Source organism: Megalops cyprinoides, chromosome 19 (genome assembly GCF_013368585.1).
Source record: "Megalops cyprinoides isolate fMegCyp1 chromosome 19, fMegCyp1.pri, whole genome shotgun sequence".
Classification (NCBI taxonomy): Eukaryota; Metazoa; Chordata; class Actinopteri; order Elopiformes; family Megalopidae; genus Megalops; species Megalops cyprinoides.
In genome coordinates this window covers 13,563,739-13,585,432 of record NC_050601.1, presented here as the reverse complement: position 1 = coordinate 13,585,432, position 21,694 = coordinate 13,563,739, and the positions used below count along the sequence as shown (strand labels likewise).

General features: G+C 42.7%; 2 protein-coding genes across 2 annotated transcripts; one reads left to right on the top strand and one right to left on the bottom strand.

Moving 5' to 3' along the window:
* Positions 1-1,452: 1,452 nt before the first annotated feature.
* LOC118794443 (RUN domain-containing protein 3A-like) lies at positions 1,453-16,037 on the bottom strand. The gene is made up of 11 exons (XM_036552693.1): positions 15,546-16,037; positions 7,018-7,133; positions 6,508-6,641; positions 5,810-5,895; positions 5,164-5,253; positions 4,857-4,937; positions 4,421-4,586; positions 3,821-3,978; positions 3,327-3,446; positions 2,758-2,861; positions 1,453-2,625 (listed from the first exon to the last, which is right to left on the bottom strand). Exons 1-11 carry the CDS (start codon positions 15,650-15,652, stop codon positions 2,483-2,485), a joined length of 1,305 nt encoding a protein of 434 aa, XP_036408586.1. The 5' UTR covers positions 15,653-16,037; the 3' UTR covers positions 1,453-2,482.
* Positions 16,038-16,710: 673 nt separating this feature from the next.
* On the top strand, positions 16,711-21,688 carry rnf113a (ring finger protein 113A). Its single transcript, XM_036552363.1, has 10 exons — positions 16,711-16,824; positions 17,234-17,313; positions 17,410-17,505; positions 17,644-17,751; positions 18,097-18,206; positions 18,504-18,610; positions 19,779-19,868; positions 20,018-20,111; positions 20,526-20,632; positions 20,961-21,688. Exons 1-10 carry the CDS (start codon positions 16,725-16,727, stop codon positions 21,026-21,028), a joined length of 960 nt encoding a protein of 319 aa, XP_036408256.1. The 5' UTR covers positions 16,711-16,724; the 3' UTR covers positions 21,029-21,688.
* Positions 21,689-21,694: the final 6 nt, after the last annotated feature.

The window sequence follows — 21,694 nt, the reverse complement described above, 5'->3', positions numbered from 1 at the left end:
TCCTCTCTGAGAAGGTACATGTGTTGCAGTGCAGCGCCGCCCCTACTCTAAAAGTCCTCCAATGAAATTCTGCCGGTGTTCATTAGCACCGAAATAGATTATGAAATCTCAAACAGGGGTGGAGAAACTGCAACAGTTGAGTATGCTGTATATATATATATATATTTAAAAAAAACCTCACCGTCAGGAAAAATTAAAATGACAGCGGGTGGTTTGATTGGATTAACAAGCAGAGTAACATGCGTTCAAACTGAAAGAGAGAAAAACATTTTAACGAATTATTAGATGAAAATGACTATGAGTATCACAATAAGACAACATAAATATTGATGTCTGGGACAGTTTTAGACACCCGGGACAGCTTATGAGACCTGGGGATCGAATAAACCAGATGAAACACAAGTATTTACAGTTTAGGTGACATTGGATAATGGACTAAGTCTGTCAACTTCTCATGGAATGGCTGGGGATACAGAGAAAAAAGACACAAGAAGGAAATTCCTATATTATCTGTCTGATTAGGAACAAACTGTGTGTGTCTGTGTGTGTATACACATACAGGGGGTGGACAAAATAATGTAAACACCAAAAAAAAAAAATAGATGACACCATGGAAGGCAGTGATGTAGTGATGTATTTATTTTGCTTTGTAGCCAGTGAGATCCAATAGGGTCTTGCAGAAAGCCTGTGAATTTCCTATTGTCTTTGACTAGCCTTGCCCGGAACGCAGTCAAACTGTATTCAGGTTATATCTCAGAATTTGGTTTCCCTTTGAGTTTTCTTTCTTCCTCTTCCTCTAAAGTATTTCTTTACTCCACAACCATCAATACCAGCTCACACCTTAAGAGATATTGTACAAATCATCTTTGGATGGCATTTTCCACCTACACCCCCTGTTTCAAGTTGGATTTAAATGAAGATGGTGAGTCCTAAACATAAGAGTCTAAACATAGAAAGTCTGTAATCACTGCAGGCATTTGAATTATCATTAATTTTCATTAATGCAACCAAAGTACAGACTACAGACTGCAGTCTTAACTTTATGACGCTGCATACAAGTTATAAAGCCATCAGCTATACCTCCCTGTGGACTGACCTTCCTCAGTAGCTGAAACTAAGTTGGAATGGACATAGCTGCATGTGCGACTAATTGGGAAAAATAGATTGCTGCTTTTTGTTACACTTCTCACTGTCACTGTACTACACCTGGATATATTTCACCTGCACCAGTAAAAGTATCCAACCAGAGAAAAGAAGACACAGCCAATGAACTTCTGCTCCAGGCAATTCCACCTCTCATCACTGCCAAAGAAGCTCCAACCTTGGACATCACAAACACGAGTCGGGTCAACAAATGAGTGCACAACAAATGAATGGACACATGCAGGTATCAATTTACACAAGCAAGCACAATATAATCACATTAAGAAAAGAAGACTGTTTTATTGGGGTTTGAAATGACAAACAGCATAAGTTCTCTAAAAAGTGATCATATAGATTCTGAATTCAGTTGACAAAAAGATATATCTATGTATAAATAAAAAAGATACACATTAGTTGTATAAAACAAATATATGAATGAACAAATTGACAACACAATAGTGACAACAAAAAGTTGTGGGACTACATCTATAGCTGCACACACACTCTGACACACACACACACACACACACACACTTCCACATCCACATTAATACACTTTATTCATAACAAGAGTTTCAGCTTTTAAAAATGAGCCTCTGATTTGACACTGGAGATCAGGCTCAGAACTATGCAGTCATGCAATCAAACCCACAAACTGTCACACCCACTTTGTTAGCCCTCCCCCTTTATGGACACCAGCACTAGCGGGGAAACATCAGGCCAAAAAAAAATAACAGCCACTGAGAAATCATAGCAGATGTCAATCCAGTTCTGGTCTCGCCTTCTGTCTAAATACAAAGGCTAACCACGAACGGAAACAATGAGACAACAGTGACAGAGAGACAGATCGACAGATTAATACAGTACATAGATATAACAGCTGCAGATTAAAACACATGGAACAGAGGAAAGAACAGTTACACTTTGTAACTAGGCCGTCCTGGAGTGGCATCATTTTGTATATCACTGTCATTCTGCACATGCCAACATTCAAACATGTGCATTTTCTGGAGTTTCAACAAGATTTAAAATTAGGACCACAGAGGGGAAAGGAAGCAAATTATAGAGAGAGAGGGGACAGTTGTCCACTTGCTGTCATTTTAATTTTTTCCACAAACATGAAAAATGGCCAACAAAAAAGGTCTGTAGAATTATTTTTTTGTTTGCTTCATAGCGTCTGCATGTAATCTTCAGTGCAGAAAGAAGGGCGTAGTTCTCTGAGACAAAGTGTTTAGGGCTGATGGGAAAGAGAGGGACAAAAATGGCAGGTATAAGCAAGAGCAAGTGCCACACACCATCCCACACTGAGGGTGCTGTGCAGGGGTGGAAGTGGCGCCCCCTAGCTGGGAGAGAGGGCAGGACTAGCTTCCGTGCTGATGTTGACCAGATACTCGCTGGACTTAAGGCTGGCCAGGGACTTGCAGCTGGGCAGAGAGGCCAAAGACCCACAGAGACTGAGCATGGAGGGAGTGTAGTCTTTACCTGGCAGAAAGAAAACATGAAACACAAACCTTTATTGTATCACATATTAAAAACTTATGAATTAAGCAAACAGTTGTAAAATGTGTGTGTGTGTATGTGTGTGTGTGTGTGCGCATGCGCATGTGTGAGTACCGGTCGAGCACCAGGCATCTCCATTCTGTCTTCCCTCTGTCTTCTGTGAGTCAGACTGTAGATTGACTTCACTGGAAAGCTGCTTCAAGCTGTGAAAGCTCCTTCTACACAGAGATGGACACATAACAAAACAGACTGACAAACTACAGATACAGCTGCATGTTTCCACAACACCTCTGTGACCCCCCAGGACAATGTGGTATGTGCCTTTCAGTATGTGCCATTTCAATGCATTCAATTCATATCCATTCCCTCAAGTTTATTCCATTGTGATGTTTGTCACATAGAGGATCCGAATGGAGGATTTAACTTAGTAAGTCAATCTGTAAGGAGTGTCAAGTCAATACATAAGTCAGTTACTAACAGGAGACATAAAGTAGCATAAATTTGCTGTAAACATGAAACTGGGTGTACGTCTTTAGGCGTCGTGGTCAAAGTGGCATGGTTGGTACCCCGTAGACCCAGGTTTGAGGCCGGGTGGGGTGACTGCTCTCACCCTTCGCTACACTGGGCCATGGCACAAATTTATTGACCAGTTTCTTGGCCTTGCTCAAAACCTGAGGGCAGACCTGCGGAAAACCTTGACGTCCTCTTGGTTGTTGAAGGTCCGGAGTGAGGACCACTGGTTGACCAAGGGGATGGACAGCTCCTTAGCGAGGGGGTTGGTGTCACAGGTTATCAGGGTTGCACTGCAGCGGACACAGAGGAGCAGCACTGTCAGCGCTTCCTGCAACATGTTATTGTACTGCAAAGGCACGCCAGGTTCAGGGTGGGAATAACATCTGCACTGTTTGTACATGGGTGTGGATGTATGTGTGTAAGTGGGTGTATGCATGTGTGTAAGAGGGAGTTGGTATGTATGCTTGTGAGTCCATACATATTTGTCTGTGTGTCTTTGCACATTTACACATAAATCAATGTGTTTGCTGTGGCTTTGCACGTTTACATCTAAATCAATGTGTCTGCTCCTGCCTATCCAGCTGGTGTTGCTATCCCTGTGCCTATCCAGCCGGTGTCGCTGTCCCTGTGTGTGTGAGGCCTTGTCTTGCTGGTCCTCGCTCACAGCTGTGCCTGCAGCTCCAGCACGATGCTCTCCAGCTCCTTCTTCTCCTGCTGGCTTTGCTGCCGCAGCTCCTCCAGCCTCAGGCCCAGGCGCTTGTTCTCTGTCTCCAGGTTCTTCAGCTGGGACTCCCGCAGGCGCACCAGCTCCTCCAGGTAACCCTGCAGCACGGACCAGGCCGCAGAAATACAGTACAGTCAGGCACGGCAAAGGGAGGAGCTACGCGATACAGTCCAAAAAGGTAACGTCTGCCTTTCCTTTAGCTGATTGGACTGTGCTGCTGTTCCTAACTGAGAGAAAGAGAGCACAGTTAGGAACAGGAGCGAGAGAGAAAGAAATATACGGCACAGTTAGGAGCAGGAGAAAGAGTGACAGAAAGTCAGTTTGGTACAGGAGAAGAAAAAGCAGAGAAATAGAGCAGTCAGCAAGAGTATAGCAGGGGGAAGCAGAGAAATGCAGCATAGTCAAGCACAGGAGAAGAAGGGGCATAGCAACAAAGATGACTGAAAGAGTGTGAATTTCCATGTCGTACCAACTTATACAGGTTAGTTTTCCACTGTTATCAGAAAACTGAGGCAAATGCAAGAGATCATCATGTTTCACCTTTTGGGCATAAACAATCTTGAACTTCTGCTCCATCTTGCGGCACTTGTTGCTCCAGCTCTCCTCATCCGTGACCAGTGGGATGTAGGGGTGCTCCGGCACGCTGTCGTCGCTGGTGCTGCTGTCCACACTGCGCCGATCGTCATCATCACTCATGTAGTCATAGCTGCAGAGAGACAGGGTGAATCTCTGTCTCTCACATACACACACACATGCACACACACACACGCACACATACACACACACACACGCACATACACACACATGCACACATACACGCATGCACACATACACACACATATGCACACACACATATGCACACATACACACACATGCACACATACACACACATGCACACGCACACACACATATGCACGCGTACACACACATGTACACATACACACACATGCACACACACACACACAGTGCCCCTTACCTTTGTGTGAACTTAAGGTAGGGTGTATAGTCAATCACTGCCACAGACTTCCCATCCAGCGCTTCCCCCTTCAGACAGAAGCTGTGAAGAGACAGTGCAATGTGAGAGTTAGACTCACCGCAATAGCTATTGAGAGGGCAGGTAGAAAATAATCATCTCTACTCATCCACAAACAAGTTAAAGTACATCCAGGGCACTTTTTTCCAGAACTAGGTCACTACACACCGCGGAGTTCCAGTGACGCGTTTGGCTTCTGTTGGGTGCTGAAATGAGACAGTGGTGTGAGTAAGTCTCCGCCTCCTCTCACCTGAAGTCTATGGCACTGAGCCCGATCAGCATGCCAGTGAGCACCGTGGCCTCCTCCCGCAGCATGATGGCGCCATCGTCGTAGAATCTCCTGCCATTGCACAGGCGGTGGGCAGCCATTAGGTCAAATGCAGATTAATGAGAAAGGAAAACCTCACTTGTGGCAGCCCGTATAACCACTACTCTTGGCATCCTCCAAGTAACCCCAGTGTTTTTTTTTGAGCTGCCATATGTGGGTCTCGGGGCTAAGCTGTCCCATCATTCATAATTACATTATATCATTGTCATTTAGCAGACGCTCTTATCCAAATGTTACCCATTTATACAGCTTGATATTTATTGAGGCAATTCAGAGTTAAGTACCTTGCCCAAGGGTACAGCAGCAGTGCTGAGGAAATGAACTTGCAACCTTTTGGTCACAAGCCCTGCACCTTACCACTATGCTACACTGCTGACCATTCATCATATGGTTCATGGGCAAAATCACACACCTTTCAGTACAAATATAAAACCATGCAGTTAACATGACATATCATTTAAGGTTGTGTTATTTGCCATTGCTGAGTATTGCACTGTGCAGCAGAATTTTGCGTGTGGTGTCACTGCAGTCCAGAGCTGTGAATTATGCGATCCAGAGTGGTGCTGACCTGGTTGTTCGCGTGTCCCTCAGGGCTGTGGCTACATATTCTGACAGGCGCTTCTCCATCAGAGCTACTCGTATCCATGCGCGGCCCTGCAGGAAAAACACAAAGTCACATGAACTTCTAACACATAACCCCGTGATCCCCTGCACTGCCTCCCACAGTCTCATAAGCTACCTCTATGTCTCTGTCTCCTACATCTGCTACTTCTTCTTAGGATTATTTGGAGACTCAACACTGTTATGGTATACATAGCTCCAAGTGCCCAGGTCCTTGCAGTGCTTGGCTGTCCCTTTAAAGAATGCTGCTGCTTGCGCTGTCTTTTCCCTCCCTCAGCCATCTCAAGATCATCTGTCCAGAGGTTGCACGCCGTAAGGTATACCCGCTTCCAAACTCATGTCCTTTCCTCACAGCTATCTTAAACTTTCATTGAGTATCATTCTGTAAAAAACAAAGTTAAGACATTCAACCATCTGTGCCTGGCACCAGGTGGCAACACTACGGAGAACCAAGGATATGTAGACACTGGATTCCTTCTGCTCTGTTGGTTTAATCTATGATGTAACCTTACAGTGACAATGATACACTGTCCCTGGGATAAGGCAACACTATGTCTGGGGGTCTGGCTTCCAGTGGCAGGGGGAGAGTGTAGTTTGCACTGCTCGTATCCGGTCTCAAGGGTGGCCCCAGCCGGCAGCTCTTGCCTTAGCCCGTGAGGTGCTGATGTTCTCGATGTTCTCAATGCTGGCGATGCAGTTGTTTTGCACCTTGCTGCAGGCAAGGCGGATATAGTCCCAGAAACTATGCTGCCCATCATAGCTAAACCAGGTTCCCGGACCTGATCCAAAACAAATTTGTAGCACAATTATAGGAAGTCACAAAGAAGTCATTGTTTTGTTTGTTAAATATAAGGTAAATATGTTACAGTATATAATGTAGGAAATACTTAATCTCTCATACAATGAAGTTCACTGGGAATGAAGTAAATATTCAATCACTCAAATGCAGTATCCTAAATCGGATGTAATATCATTCCAACTAGAAATTCTTCCGTTTGTTGGGAATCACTAATTGATAGTTTTTTCTGGCTTCTCTATCCCAGGGAAATTCTATGCTTTACAGCATGAAAACAGCATGGAGTTCTCTCCTCCCCTTCCCTCCATTGAATTCACAGATAAGCCCATACGCAGGTGACCTTTAGCTGGATGTGGTACCTTTGAAGCGGTGACTGAGGATGTGCTCCAAGATGGCGGCGAAATTGACAAACTCCTCACATGAGTCGTCGATGGGCTCGACAGTGTACTTCTCCAGGAGCGTCTTCACAGAGAACCTGACAGAGCAAAAGACAGACCTCTGTTACAGGGCAGGTTCTGGTCTTTGTACCTCCTTCGCCAAGGGTGAATCCATTAAGGTGGATTAACGATCCACTAACCACCATCACTGTGGGAAAGGGGCAAGGCTATCATCTTTGTGTGCAATATCACTATCACTGGGGCAAAGACAGCTATCTAAATTAATATGAAGGGGGTTAGCACATATTAGGGATAGTGGAAACATTTGCTAATCGGCTTTACCTTGACACACGCAGAATATTGTATTTGACATCACGTCGGGCCATCGCTTATTACAAGAGGGACTTGGGAACAGTGCCATAAAGTTGAGTGATGTCACTACCATTTGCCTTGTCTATAACAATGTGTCCTTCAACCAATTCAGTAGTGTTCCTAAGACAACAAGACAATTGATCCACTGTACCACTCTCTCTCTGGCTGCTACTGTCCATTTACAGCTCACACAGCAGCTATTCCTGACCTTTCAGAAGTTGCCTCTCAGTGATCAACCAATTCGCCATGTTAGCAAAAACACCACTCCCTTTGCTTTGGGATGTGGTCTATTTCGGTTTGTTCCTGCAGCTCTACCATAGCAGTGATCTTTTCCTCACTGTAAATGACATAACTGACTAAACCATAATGCTACATAGTGAAGGGACAACTATCTGGAGGAACTGCATTACTATGTGAAGGGGAAATGTGTTGCCAAAGCTGTGGGTGTTATGTATTTCCTTCCTGACATCAGTCAGAATATATGCGCATATCTTATCTTTAAAATTGAATACCCAGGGAAAATATTTGGATGCCAGGCTGCATTTTTTTTTGTCTTGCTGTTTTCACAATTCACTTCCAAAAAAAACTGCATCTCTGAATAAAAATACTGAGTGTGTCCAAAACAGTATGTCTGAATGCTGACACCAACAACACACTGACATCGATGAGTCAGAGAGTATTGCAGCTTAAAATAAACACAAGTTGTTTGATCCCTCCAACATGACATTCTTGCACAAATGTGATTGTGCTGGGTGTCTGAAGGTGGAGAGACGTAGAGAGAGCTGTTACCACGCAATATTGTTATAGCTTATACTGTTATAGCTTTAGCACAATTTTAAATGATGTGGGGCTATACCAACCTTGCTTTTGTGCAATATGAGACACAACAAGATACTACAATGAGCAGTTAAGTATACCTGTGGGGTAGCAGCCTTGAATAGGAACAAGAGAACAGATCACAGCAAATTTTGATGGCATGAATTAAGAGAATATATACTGTACATTCTATCACTCTGTAAATCACCCTGGATAAGGACATCTGCTTAATGAATAAACGAAAAGGATGGGCATGTGAGAACAGAGACATGTGTGCCAACTACCAGCGCAGTACAGGGATACATGGAGAGCATGGCATTTGACATCACGCCGGGGCCAGTGCTTACTATAAGAGCAATTTGGGAACAATGCCATGGAACTCAGTGATGTCACTACCAGTTGTTTAGCGTGCAACAATGTCTCCTTCAGCGTTCAATTGTGTTCCCATCAGAGCAAAACAATCGATCCACTGTCCCACTCTCTCTCTGGCTGCCACTGGCCATCTAAAGGTCACATGGAATCTAGCCCTGGTCTTTGAGAAGCTGCGTCTCAGTGTTGAACAAATGCGCCATGTTATAGTTGGACAGCGCTCCCCTGGCTTAGCGGTCAGATCTTCTCCGGTTTGCGGCTGCAGCTCTTTTTTAACTGATGACCTTGCACTGAGTTCTGTAGGTAATGCATTGTACTGACTAAACGCAAAACAGATGCTGAGGCAGGACTACCATCTCGATGGGGAATACCAGCATCACCGAAGGAAAGACTGCCATCTCGATGGGCAACTCAAGCCTCACTAGGGGCAAGACCACCATCTCGATGGGCAGCACAACCATCAAAAGGGGTAAGACGACCATGTCTTTGGGCAAGTCCATGCTCACTCGGAGCAAGACCACCACCTCTCTGGGTAAAGCTTCCTTCAGCAGGAGGAAAACCACCGTCTAGATGGACAAAACCACCAACATAAACAGCAAGAGCAGCATCTACATGGGCAAAACCACCACAACCAACAGCAGAGTCAATATATGTATGGACAAAACTATCATAACCAACAGCGACGCTACCATATTCATTTTCCAAACCAACAATAGCAGAAGCATGATTACCATTTCAACGTGCAAAACCACCCTCTCTAGGGGCAAGACGGCCATCATCATGGGCAACACCACCATCACTAAGGGGAAGACCACCATCATCGTGGACAATACCACCTTCACTAGGGGAAAAACCTCTATTTCATTGGACAATATCACCATCATAAGGGGGAAGAAGGACATCTATATTGGGAAAACCACCATCAGTAGGGGCAAAGAATCTCAATGGGATCTGTACTGGGAATGTAACTTGTGATCAGAGAGTAGGCCTGAAAGTTTTGGAACCTTTACTTCACAGAGGAATATATCAAACAACAGGTCAGTACCACAATCCCATCCAAAAGAACATGGAACACATGAGCTGTGTTGACATGTAGCTCTGGTATCACTTTTAATAAAATGAAATTTACAACAACGTGCTCTTGGAAACCAGCAGGGCCATGCATCCAGTAATGGTCCTTATGGCTTGACACACCCTACCTAAATGTTTTTACTTTTATCTTTTGTCACTAGTGTCTGCTGGTGAATGAGCAATAGAAGATAGTTGTGTCTGTGTCATAACTACATAGATAAGAGTGTGTATGCAAGAACATAATACTGTGTACTTGAAATTCGATATACAAAAAAAAGAGTGGAAATGAATGAAAAATTAACCGATTTCATCATTTCAAATTTACATCTCTTTCTGACACATAACATACAAACACAGACAATGTTTGGGATACTGAGAGAGAAACAGGGCACCAAATAGACACCACATTTATAAACACTGGTACAATTGTAAAATATATTAGCTGGGTAATTTTTTCTCTGATGTAGCATATACCATAAATGCTCTTAAATGAACTATAACTTCAATCAAAGCTATTCTTCCACTTTTTCATGAGTTTTCAAGAAAAACACAAATTTTTCCACACTTCACTTCCCGGAAAACCTTGATTCATGTTCAATAATGGAATTAAAATATTTATATCATTATATCATTATATCATTTATATCTAATAAGTAAGTTGTCTCCCTAAAAACTGTGCAGACAGCTTGGGAGAACTATAGCATAAACGTGCATGCTAAAAGAGTGTCATCTCTCCATTAACACACACATGAGAGCGTTGTGTGTCTAATGCTGAGGTGTGTGGGGAAACTGCTAATACTTGTGTGGTACAATATTACACCTTTAGTTCATGTGGGGTTACAATGACTGTGCTTGTTTGAGTGCAATATATGAGCACATTCAGGGAAGGTATCAGGATGTATCTTTGCAATAGCATCCCTGAAGAGCTAAGGAGCTGAAAGATGATATTGCAATTATCCGAAGGATTTCTGCTAAACAGTGAGGACATTAAAACCACCTTCTAATTCTCTGAAAGACCCCTTCACGAAGACAGGGCAGACTTGAATGCCAGGTGCTGACAGAGAACAGAGATATACAAATGCAGTGTTTGACATGACCCACGGCCAGTGAATGTTATAGGAAGCAAACTGGATACCATTCCACAGAGGTGAGTGATGTCACTGCCAATTGTCTTGTTTACAACAATGTCTCCTTCAAGGCTTCACTAGTGTTCCCTTGACAATAAGACAATTGGTCCTATGTCCCACCCAACAGGCAACGACATTCTCTGACTGTCACTGTCCAATTACAGGTCATATGGAATCTTTCCAAAGCCTTTGAGTGGTGGTCTCTCAGTGTTCAACTAATGCACCTGTGGTGATGGGCAAGCAGTTCCCATCTCCTGTCAGAAGGACGTCTTGACCCTGGGCCAAGGACCGGTTCTAATGTTTCCGATGCCTGGTTCTTTCACGGATGACGCAACCATACCATATTCACAAAGCAGTTCCCAAAACTGTACAATATATTTCTGTATAACCTTGCAAAAATATTTCGCTTGTTAAGGTCTGTATGTCATATATGAGGAAGGTGTGTTGCATTTACGCTTACAAAGGTTTAGAGTCCAGGACTGTATAAGTGGATATAACAAGTAATCATAATTTGTGCTATCGCTAATCTTAGTTAGAACTAGAAGTGGATTCGATAACTTTCTCTTCAGTGCCTCTAACCATTTTGCTTGCTTATATTGTATATAAATAATAACTATTGCTTAGGAGACATCGACATCTCTCTCAACCTTTTGGGTTGGTAGGTCTCAAAAGCTTTGTATCTTGGATTTATCCTGACCACATTAAAGCTTAAATTTTACCTTTGTCTTGGCTGCCTAATTTCCCACCAGAAAGTGGTGCTGCAAACCGGACAGACCCACCCAATAAAGGACTGTATTTTTTGCTTCAAAGGCTCAAGAATTGATATTGGCTAACAAATCTCACTGATGGGTAAGTACTGTGGTTTATCCTTCAACCATATACTGTACTGGCCCTCTGTGTGATGTGAATATTTGGGAATCTCCACGTTAAAGGGAACGATTCCATCAAAAGTGGGTGAGGGTGGGGTGGAGCCAATGTGTTTGCTCCGTAGATAACTGGGTGGTGGAGGAAAATGCCGAGAGTTGGTAATTGTGAAGCTTTGCTGTGTCAAGTTTCCACATAATTGTTGTGAAAAACTGGCCCCGAAGCAACTGCTACTTTGGAAAATTGAGTGAGGGACCACACAGAGTGCCCACCCACTTACGGTTATGGTGTGAGATCATAAGGACAGTGTCCAGGGGGCTTGTGGACCTAGAGGAGTAAGAAAAGCTGTGCCCATTGGTTTTTTACGTATTTGGTTTGAGTCCATTATTGTGTGTGTGATTATGCGAATACCTGTGTGTGTTGCTGGATGTCAGATAATGTCTGCTATCCTCAGCTGTGGGTTGAGGTTTACCATCAGAAAGTGGAGGGAATCAGACATAGAGGGATATGTGCCAAATTATATACATTTGATAGACCTTGGCAATATTGAGAATAACAGCGCATTCCACATGATATATAAGCAAGGTTACTTTGAAATGATGGGAGGGATGGAAACTCTAGAGGGTACAGCTGGCATTCGATAGCTGGATAGTGTAAAGGCAATGGAGAATGGAGCAGCTTATAGAAAAAGTGACTGAACAGAATATGTGGTTTAGCAAACAGGAGGATGAAGTACAGGCAGCAAATGTGGTGATGTAGGCAAGCCATGAAGTGAGAAACATGCGTCTTAACCACAGAACTGCAAGATACTGGCTGAGGTCATGTTGTCAATGAGTGAATCTAAGAATGTGTTGGAGGATATTAGCAAGTGAAAGATGGGTCCTGAGCATGTTGTGGTTAAGAATTCAGATCCAGTTGGGCCATGTAGATGCCAAAGGATAGGGGGAAAATCTGATCCAGTGGAGGAGTAGATGGATATACTTCTTGCTCCTAGCCCCATTTAGACAGAGGAAGCAAGATTCCAGTACGAAACACATGAAATAATGATATGACAACATCATTTGGGGGCCATAGACAGTTTGTGTAACCATGTTTGGAAATGTAATGGGATAGATTAATTCACAACAATTAAGCATAAGAATGTGGAAATTTGATTTCCCCAGCTGTTGGCTTGTCAAGAGCCTAAACATAAGAATAGTAGAATAAATGTTCTATAACTGCAAGATTAGGGTACAGTGAGTGAAAAAACCCAGACTGTAAATCACTGATATTCAACTTAAGGTGAACTCTGGTCAGTTTGCCACAATGTGCAAAATTCTGGTAATTGACCATGTGGAGGAAAAAGGGAGACAGGTGTTTTTGACTGATGAAAATGTGTGAACAGGCATGCAGACAATGAAGTTAGTTGTAACACTGGGTATTCATTCCAGTTTTAATGACTAAAATGAGTGCAGGAAGTATGGTTAGCCAGCCTTTGCCAGACATGCTGCTGGTCGACACTGAAACAGAAAATGTTAATGATTGGGCGCAAGTGGCAGAACAACCACTCTTACAGATGGTTGACAAGCTTAAGGCAGAGGCATCTCAGCTGAAGTTGTCCACTTGCTTGGAGCAAGCCTCAGAGGTACAGCATGGCGGCACCGTGGGGAACCTGGCAACAGCAGGTGTGGGCTGGCACATGGACTGCTGCCTCATGCACCTGCCTGTCTGAGCTTTTACGCCTTTGCAGTCAATTTGCTGCAGGGTTTCTGCCTTCACCACCTCACCAGGTCCATGGCACAGCCAAGGGAAGACCTGAAGGAGGCCCTTGGCGACCCAGCAGCTCTACAACAACACCATTTTCCTCCAGGACAGGCCAGCACTGTAGACCAAGCAGTGAAGTGATGTGATAGCAACCCCTCTCTTCTCACGGTACTGCAAGCAGGTCCTCCTGTAGACATAACGGCACCCAACAGATCTGTGGGAGGGGGCGGGAAGTGGCCCCCCTGTCTAAGGAAGGACATCTTAGGGCCCTGGAGTGGTCCTGAAGCTGATGTAAGGATGACACAGCCAAACATCCTTCGCTAGTTAAAAATGTGTAGGTCCCAGAATTCTATGATGAAAATCTGTTTTTGTGTAACCATATAACCTGTTAGCTAGTTAGACTGCTTCTCCATTGGTACCTGTAGAACAAATGTGAGGGGTGTATTCTTGACACTTGCAAGGGTGGAAGTCCAGGATAGCACAAGCAGATATAACAAAAGATCTTAACTTGTACAACTAATAATGTTAATAAGCACTAGAGGTTGCTTCCTTAATATTTAACTAAGTAATATTTCTAATAATTTTGCTTGGCTTGCCTTGACTACATACAAGTAATGATTCCTGAGTGGGGGTCTTTCAGACCTGTATGAACCATTGAGACTGGAGGGTCTCATAAGCATACTTTGTGTATTGGTTTTTCCCTGACCACATTAAAGCTTACAATATTACCTCTGTCTCAGCAGCCTCATTTCTGCACACATTACATTGAAGAACTACATTCCCCTTGCTCCATTTGTTCCAGTTAATCAACCGTCTATGGTTCGGCATTGTAAATACTCCATTCTGTTGAAGTAAATAGGCCCTGTGATAAGTTTATCATCTAGATGGGCATTACAAGCATTACCTGAGGGAAAGACTGCTACATCTATGGGTAAGACTGCCAACTGTAAGCAAAACCAGACTGCAATCTAAATGGACAATCCCCACATCACTATGAGCAAGGAATATCAATGTTATATGTACCAATATTGTAAAATGAGATCAGATAATAATTACATCTAAATGTTAAGAAAGTGAAATTGAAAATGCTGTTTTTGTGTCACATTCTGCTCATTGTGTATTTTTTTTTTCAAAGCACACAATGTAACAAAGCTTACTGATTCACTAAAATCTTCTTGTGTGCAACAATGTTCACCAATTCAGCACTGTTCCCATGACAACAAGACAATTTGTCCAATGTCCTGCCGGGTATGCAAAGATGCTTTGTGGTTGCCACTGTCCATATACACAACAGGAAGGTACACAGTAGGAATTCACCCTGGCCTTTGAATGGCTCTCTCTCTGTGTCCAATAAACGAACTACATTTTCCACAGTATTTCCGCTGCTTAGCCATTTTGTGTTTACTGTGTATTTCCTATTAACCAACGACCTGGCCAGCGCTGTAGGTAGAGTGATTTCCGCCAGAGCAGGAACGCTGTTACATTTTAAAGATCAGTGGCGCATAGTTTTGATACTGAGATAATAATTCATAACAAATCGACACAATACGCATTACTTCAGTTTTATTTTGACGACATGTGACGACAGCGGCTCCTCCGGCGGCGGACTGTGTCCTTGCCCCGGGATGGTTCCTTTATAGTAACGACAACCTCCAATGACATTGTTACTAATCGTCCTCACACACATACATAACATTGCCTGCTAGGCCCGAGACAAAGCCTGAATCCTTCAGTACACCTTCCAACTATTGCGAGGAAGACCCGGTTCGTGTTTTTGCTTCTGTTATGCTATTGCGTGTGCCTATGGTCATCACTATTCATAATACGGAAAATGCATTTCTATCAAAAGTATCAATAGGTAGCACAATTTCCCCCAAACAATCGCATTTATATTTTGGTGCCCTTGAATGGGTGACGTTAGACACGACTTTGTAGTTTGTCCTAACAGACAAATGGCAATGGCCTGGCTCAACGTTACACAATGTTCAACGCTACCTGCCTAGTCAACCTTATTCCGAAATACAGCAAAAAAAAGTCATGCTTAGGCTAATGAGTGTGCAAATAAACTTTCGTATTAGTCTCTGTAATTTTATCGGATGAAATGTACAATATGCACCATCTTCAAACGCCTGTCCCAATATCATGTACCTGCACACTGTGATGAGATTTTTACGCTCCACGGCGACGCTCCGAGAGGATGCCTTTTTCGATGACAGACCCATAGCCATCGCTGACTGGTCGCGGCTCAATTGCATTAAGAGGCGGCACAAGCCCACAGTATCCCTGGAACATGGAACCTCTCCCTTGTTACTCCATAAACGCTCCCCAGACTTCTCACGGATGCCGAAAAAGGTCTACAGACGAAACGGAGGAAGGGAAATGGCTGGTGCTGATGGAGAAGGTTAAGATCCCCGTGTACCGATGGACCACGGATGCTTTAGGGGAAAAAAATCCTTAAGATTATTCACACATACAAATTTTGCCCCTCACAACTTCATTATGTCCTCTTCTGTTTATCTTGAGTGAATTCATAACAGATGTGCTGACTACCCTCTGCGTGCCCGTGCGTCTTCTCCCCTCCCCTTTTCTGGCTGAGCTACGTCCCTGTGCTCATCTCCCTGCATGTGGTCCTCCCCTCCCTCCGTCCTTCACTCTTTGCATGGATGATCTCATCACAGACACAGCGTTTGATGGCGAGCCAGCGGCACACCACGTGACTCCCCTCGGCACCGAAAAAAAAAACAAGACAAAATATTTGATGGCGGTATGATGAACTTGAAGTTCTCCCAATTAATCTAATTAGCTATCTTTAGTATAATTTTACCAAGGCTGTGTAAACAGGCAAATAGTCTACGAATACACCACAACTTGGGTACAAAGTAACAAAGTGTTTTTTTAAATAAAAAGAGACCTTATCATCCCATGACCAGGTAAGAGACAAAATACAGTATACAGTAAATACAGTACCTATGTCTTACAGTACTTACTGAATTAGTAAACTATTTAGTTTTACAGTCTGTATTTAGGGGTGAGCTACACCATACGAACACCCAGAAATATTTAAAAGTCAAAACAAACCATTTTTCAAGAATAAAGTTTTTAAACGTATCTTCTGGTTACTGTTGAAAAAGATGTCTAAAATACATTGGAACTGCTCTTGTAGTTCTTGGTAGGTTTCTAAAATTCCCATCACTCCATCACTTACCCACAAGGTTGTCGGAGAGATATGGTTGCGCCCAGAGACACTGTCGCGTTCCATTACGCCAGAGGTCGCTGTGATAAACTTCGAATCGTGGTTTCGAACAGTGTTTTCAATCGGAGGTAAAGATGGCGGAAGATGAGCCCAAGGCGACTTGCACCTTTTTGTTCAAAAAATCAAACAAGAAGTTCTCTGCTCGGAAAAGAAAAGCCAGCGGCAGTGACAAAGGCAATTACACCACTTAATGTTATTCGATGATATGCTTCAGCATACGACGCTAATCTTTCAGCTTGCTTATGACGTTATGAAGGAAGTCAGGCAACTCATGGCTACTAGTTAGCCATTGCTTGACTTCTGCTTGTAACTGATTGGGTAGCTAAAGTCCTTTCAGTTAAATTCAATAGCTCATTTTCCAGTGACATGTCTAGGAACATTCATCTTGACTGTATCTAACAACCTGTGTTATCGGTCAGTCACAGAGATTGAAATGATGATGGTGAGCAGGCTAGCTAGCCGTTTGGAGAAAGGGAAGCGCCAACATGGAGTATCTTTACTCAGATTTATCTATGTTAGCTAGATTAGCTAGAGTTTAATAATCTCTTAGGATTTATGTAGCTATGGGTCTTTCTTTCTTCAGGTAGCAACAGTGATGAAGACAGCAGCGCGGTTATCAGAAGGGAAAAAAAGACCAGCAGTTCAAATCCAATGATTCAGAAGGTAACGTTAGCTGGCTAATTCAGCGAAACACGGAAATGCTGCAGTATGACATGCATTGCATTGGACATCGATTATAATATTGATCTTTCCCCCCAGACAAAGAGGGTAGAGCGAGAAAAGGTGTCCTCCAGTGAAAGTGATGACGACAAACCGGAAAACATTACAGTGTCTTACAAATCTACCCGATCAGCAGTGAGTACCATTTGAGGCTGCGACTGAACTAGTGAAACAGTGGAATGACCTGACTTGCACCGTCTCCTTCGTTATCCCAATATTGACGTGCAAACACATCATAGCTAACTTTCAATTCAAATGTCGCATGTGTGGTAGAAACCAGAAGGTCCTGAAGACATGGGTGCGACAGCGGTGTACGCGCTGGATACAGAGAGGGACAAAGACGCACAGGCGATTTTCGAACGGAGCCAGAAAATCCAGGAGGTGAGCAATGCGTAACGCGTGATGTTATATTTCATTGTAATTATAATTATTCTCAAAATGATAATCATTTAAGTTGTTTTTTTTAAGATGGAAACGGCTAGCTGAAACATGTAGTAAAGATTGCAAAGGACAGATACGTTAATATTACATTTTACTGTGTTGTCACCTATTGTACAAGTAAACCATGGGTGATACCTTAAAGATAATCGTAATGCGTTATGAATGGATATGCATAATGTATGACTAATGTACACATTGTTTTGGCTAAATAATATTCACTATGGATTTCAGGGAGGATGTTGACATTTTTGTCTGGATGGCTTCTAAGTTAATGTTTTGCTGCAGGAACTTGTAGGACAGGAAGACGATAAGATTTACCGTGGCATGAATAACTACCAAAAGTTCATCAAACCTAAAGATTCCACCATGGGCAATGCGTCTTCTGGTATGGTCAGGTGAGCCTTGTGTGTGTGTGTGTGTGTGTGTGTGTGTGTGTGCTCATGTTTCAATAATGGAAAGACTTCTTGTGAGACTGCTGTTTCTTCTTTTTTCTTCCTCTGTTTATAAAATAAGATTACACCGATTCTCAGATGCTTGAAATTGTATAAAGTTGAGAAAGTTTTCATAATTGCTGTTTACTTCTTGTAGCACTATAGTCATTTATTCTTCAATCCATTCAGACTTAGATTAAACTTTACTGAGAAGTCAAGGTGACTTTTGTATACTTTCTCCTATTTTCCCCCCTCTAAAAGGAAGGGCCCCATACGGGCCCCAGAGCACTTGAGGGCTACAGTGCGCTGGGATTATCAGCCCGACATCTGCAAAGACTACAAGGAGACGGGCTTTTGTGGTTTCGGGGGTGAGTAGGCATTGTGGTTTTGGGTGACCCTTACAGAACATAGCTGTTCTAGCTGGCTCCCTTCTCCTGCTAAGTGGATGGTACTCTTGTAAATTCTGTACCCATGACTGGAGGCCAGCTGGTTTCTTGTCACATTTCAGGTGTCGAAAGTGAATCTGAATTTAGTGTCCATAGCTGGAATGAACTTAAAAATTCCTGAAGTACTTACAGCTCCTGTTTCCAAGTGTGTATCACTGACTGCAGTGATATGGTCAAAAAATTGCAAATGAAAATATAATTAAAACCTGTTGGTGTAAATCAAACAATGATCTGTTCTATTACAATTAAGCCCAATTGTTTTTGGTTTTTGATCACAAAAACTCAGGAAAAATACAGGATGTACAATAATGGAAGGACTGAAAGTTAGTGATACGATCAGACCTTATTTTGAAAAATGACAGTGCTTGGCATTTATTTCCCTTTGCTGTTGTGCTGTTAATACATACATTTATGTACAAATATTTATGGTGATTTATAAATGCCTATAATGTATAATGTGCCTGCAGGACCATTGTCAATAAGCTGGTGAGCTATAGTTGTTTAATGCAGAGGGTAATCTGTTATATTTTTATTCATAGCATGCATTGCTGTTGCTATTCTGATTTGACTTGGCTAGTTAGCCTAACTAGAAAGCTAACACGGTTGGTTAGCTAGCATGGTAGCTATATAATTGCTATTTTCAGAGCATCCAATTTTGCCAAGTCCCTTAGAAGACCCATTTAAATATTGTCTCTAATCATATCGGTTTGTCTTCTTTCTTGACCTGATGGTTTATTTCAAGAAGCTACAAGCTTAGTCTGTCAGTGCAGTATGACTTAGGTTTATGCACATAGATGATGAACATTGTTTCCCTTTTTCTGATATAGCACCAGAGGACACAGTTTACTACATAAACAGAATCACTGTAATTTAAAAACGTGAAAATCTTTTTTTAACTCTGGAGAATGACCATCTTAAAGAAAGAAAATCAGTAAAACCCCAAATGCTATTTTTATTCAATTAAAGCCACTCAAATGTCTTTTTAAACAGAGAGAGAGTCTGTACAATCATATTATCACTTGCACCACCTGCAGCCCGGGTAACTCCAGTGCTGGTAATAAGTCATGCTTTCATCTGCATTTCCTCTCAGACAGCTGCAAGTTCCTGCACGACCGTTCTGATTACAAACACGGCTGGCAGATCGAGAGAGAGCTGGATGAGGGGCGGTACGGGGCCAACGGTGAGTCTGAACAGTTTGGATGTGGGCTCTCATTAGAGAGCATATGGTATACTGCTGCTGTGCTCTTGTGGACAGAACATTTCCTCTTGCTCTGTAACTTGATGTCCATCTGCATGTGCGATCGCTGTGCTCATGCATTGCATTTGTAGATGAGGAAAACTACGAGGTGAGCAGTGATGAGGAGGACCTGCCCTTCAAGTGCTTCATCTGTAGGAAGTCCTTCAAGAACCCCATCATCACCAAGTGAGATTCCTACCCTAGTGTTTCCTGTGGCTGTGCAGAATGACTAAAATATGTTATCAAGAGGACCATACTTCCAACAGCCGATCAGTATCAAATATATGAAAAGAATTTTTTTGGATGCACCCTTTTTCATGTACTTTTCTATTGGGGGCGGGGGGTGGTTTGGAAACACCTTCAGTCTCAGTGACACTGAATTGGCTAAGCAAGCACTGGATGGTTGTTAGTCTCACACCATGAAACTATGAATACAAGAAATGGGTGCCATTGTATAGCCATTTCTTTCACCCATCCGTTCAATTCAAAGGTAGAAAAGTAACTGTCGTGGCAGCAATGGCATGTTCATGCCTCTTCTTCCCAAGCCGAGGATCTGGAGAGAGGTTTCCCAGCGGTGCTGATTAGCGCTTCTGTTTCCAGGTGCCGGCACTACTTCTGCGAAGCTTGTGCTCTTCAGCATTACCGCAAGTCCAAGCGCTGCTACGTTTGCAATGCGCAAACCAACGGGGTCTTCAACCCAGCCAAAGGTAGCGACAGTCAGTGGCACAACGAAGCATGTGTATGAACATCCATAACTGAGTATTTAACAGCCCTGTTTTTCCCATCATATGCAGAAAAATGAATTCATCTGTAGACCTGATGCTTAAGTATGAAACTAACAGTAGGATTCAAAGTTACAAAACTTATCGCATGACTTTGTAACTAGTGCAGTCCATGGCTATTATATGTTCAGATAAATGCCTCATACCATAATAAAACATTAATAGGATATCAGTTATAGAATTGAGGAAGTGGAGGAGGAATGTCTGTCAGCACCATTTCTTACCACACTGCAAACTGTCGGTCTCGTTTCAGAGCTGATGGCCAAGATCCAGAAACATCAGGCCCAGACAGACCAGCCACCCTCCGATGAAGAAGACTAGCAAACCCCCTTTTTTATTTTTATTAAAGCACAGTAAACAATATTTTTAATTTAGTTTCCTTTTTTGATTGTGGTGTAGTGTCAAGTCCTTTGGAATAAATGGATGTTTTGGTAGACTGTTTAGTCTCATTACTACACTGGTACAGGAGAATCCATTTCACCAAGGTCTGTGAGTTAAATTGATTTTAATCATTGGGTACAACGACCAAACAGTTCTGCCTCTAGCTCATGTTTACCCCTGTTTGACTTGTAACCAGATCCAAAAATGTTATTACATTCAGTTTTCAGTTAGGGTAATGTAACAGTGATGGATGCAGAAAAGCAATCCTGCTTAGTTCCTCTGACACACCTAGCATTATCTTCAGGTTTAGTTTTTATACATGAGGTAACAGACTTTCAAGTAGAAGTAACAGTTAAGTGAGAGAGTGCAGTGCTTTTCATGAATTGGCACTTTTGTATCAGAACATGAAACATTAAGTTGTGCTCATTAGGAGGACCTCTGTTGAAAAAGGTGTGCTGATTAAACAATCATCAGGTAACAAAAACTCAAATGAGGACATGGATGTTGTTCTGAAGAGTGATGGGGTGTGAGAGGCAGCCAGCCCTTATATACATGAAAAGGATGCCCAAACTTTGACAAACCTGAAAGATGCCCAAAGGGAAAAAA

Coding starts and splice junctions, on each gene's coding strand:
- rnf113a (XM_036552363.1), top strand. CDS start 16,725: ATGGCGGAAGATGAGCCCAAGGCGACTTGCACCTTTTTGTTCAAAAAA. Junction 20,112..20,525: donor AAGAACCCCATCATCACCAA/GTGAGATTCCTA, acceptor TTCTGTTTCCAG/GTGCCGGCACTACTTCTGCG. Junction 20,633..20,960: donor GGTCTTCAACCCAGCCAAAG/GTAGCGACAGTC, acceptor GTCTCGTTTCAG/AGCTGATGGCCAAGATCCAG.
- LOC118794443 (XM_036552693.1), bottom strand. CDS start 15,652: ATGCAATTGAGCCGCGACCAGTCAGCGATGGCTATGGGTCTGTCATCG. Junction 6,642..7,017: donor CCTCAGTCACCGCTTCAAAG/GTACCACATCCA, acceptor GTTTTGGATCAG/GTCCGGGAACCTGGTTTAGC. Junction 3,979..4,420: donor AGATTGTTTATGCCCAAAAG/GTGAAACATGAT, acceptor TCCGTGCTGCAG/GGTTACCTGGAGGAGCTGGT.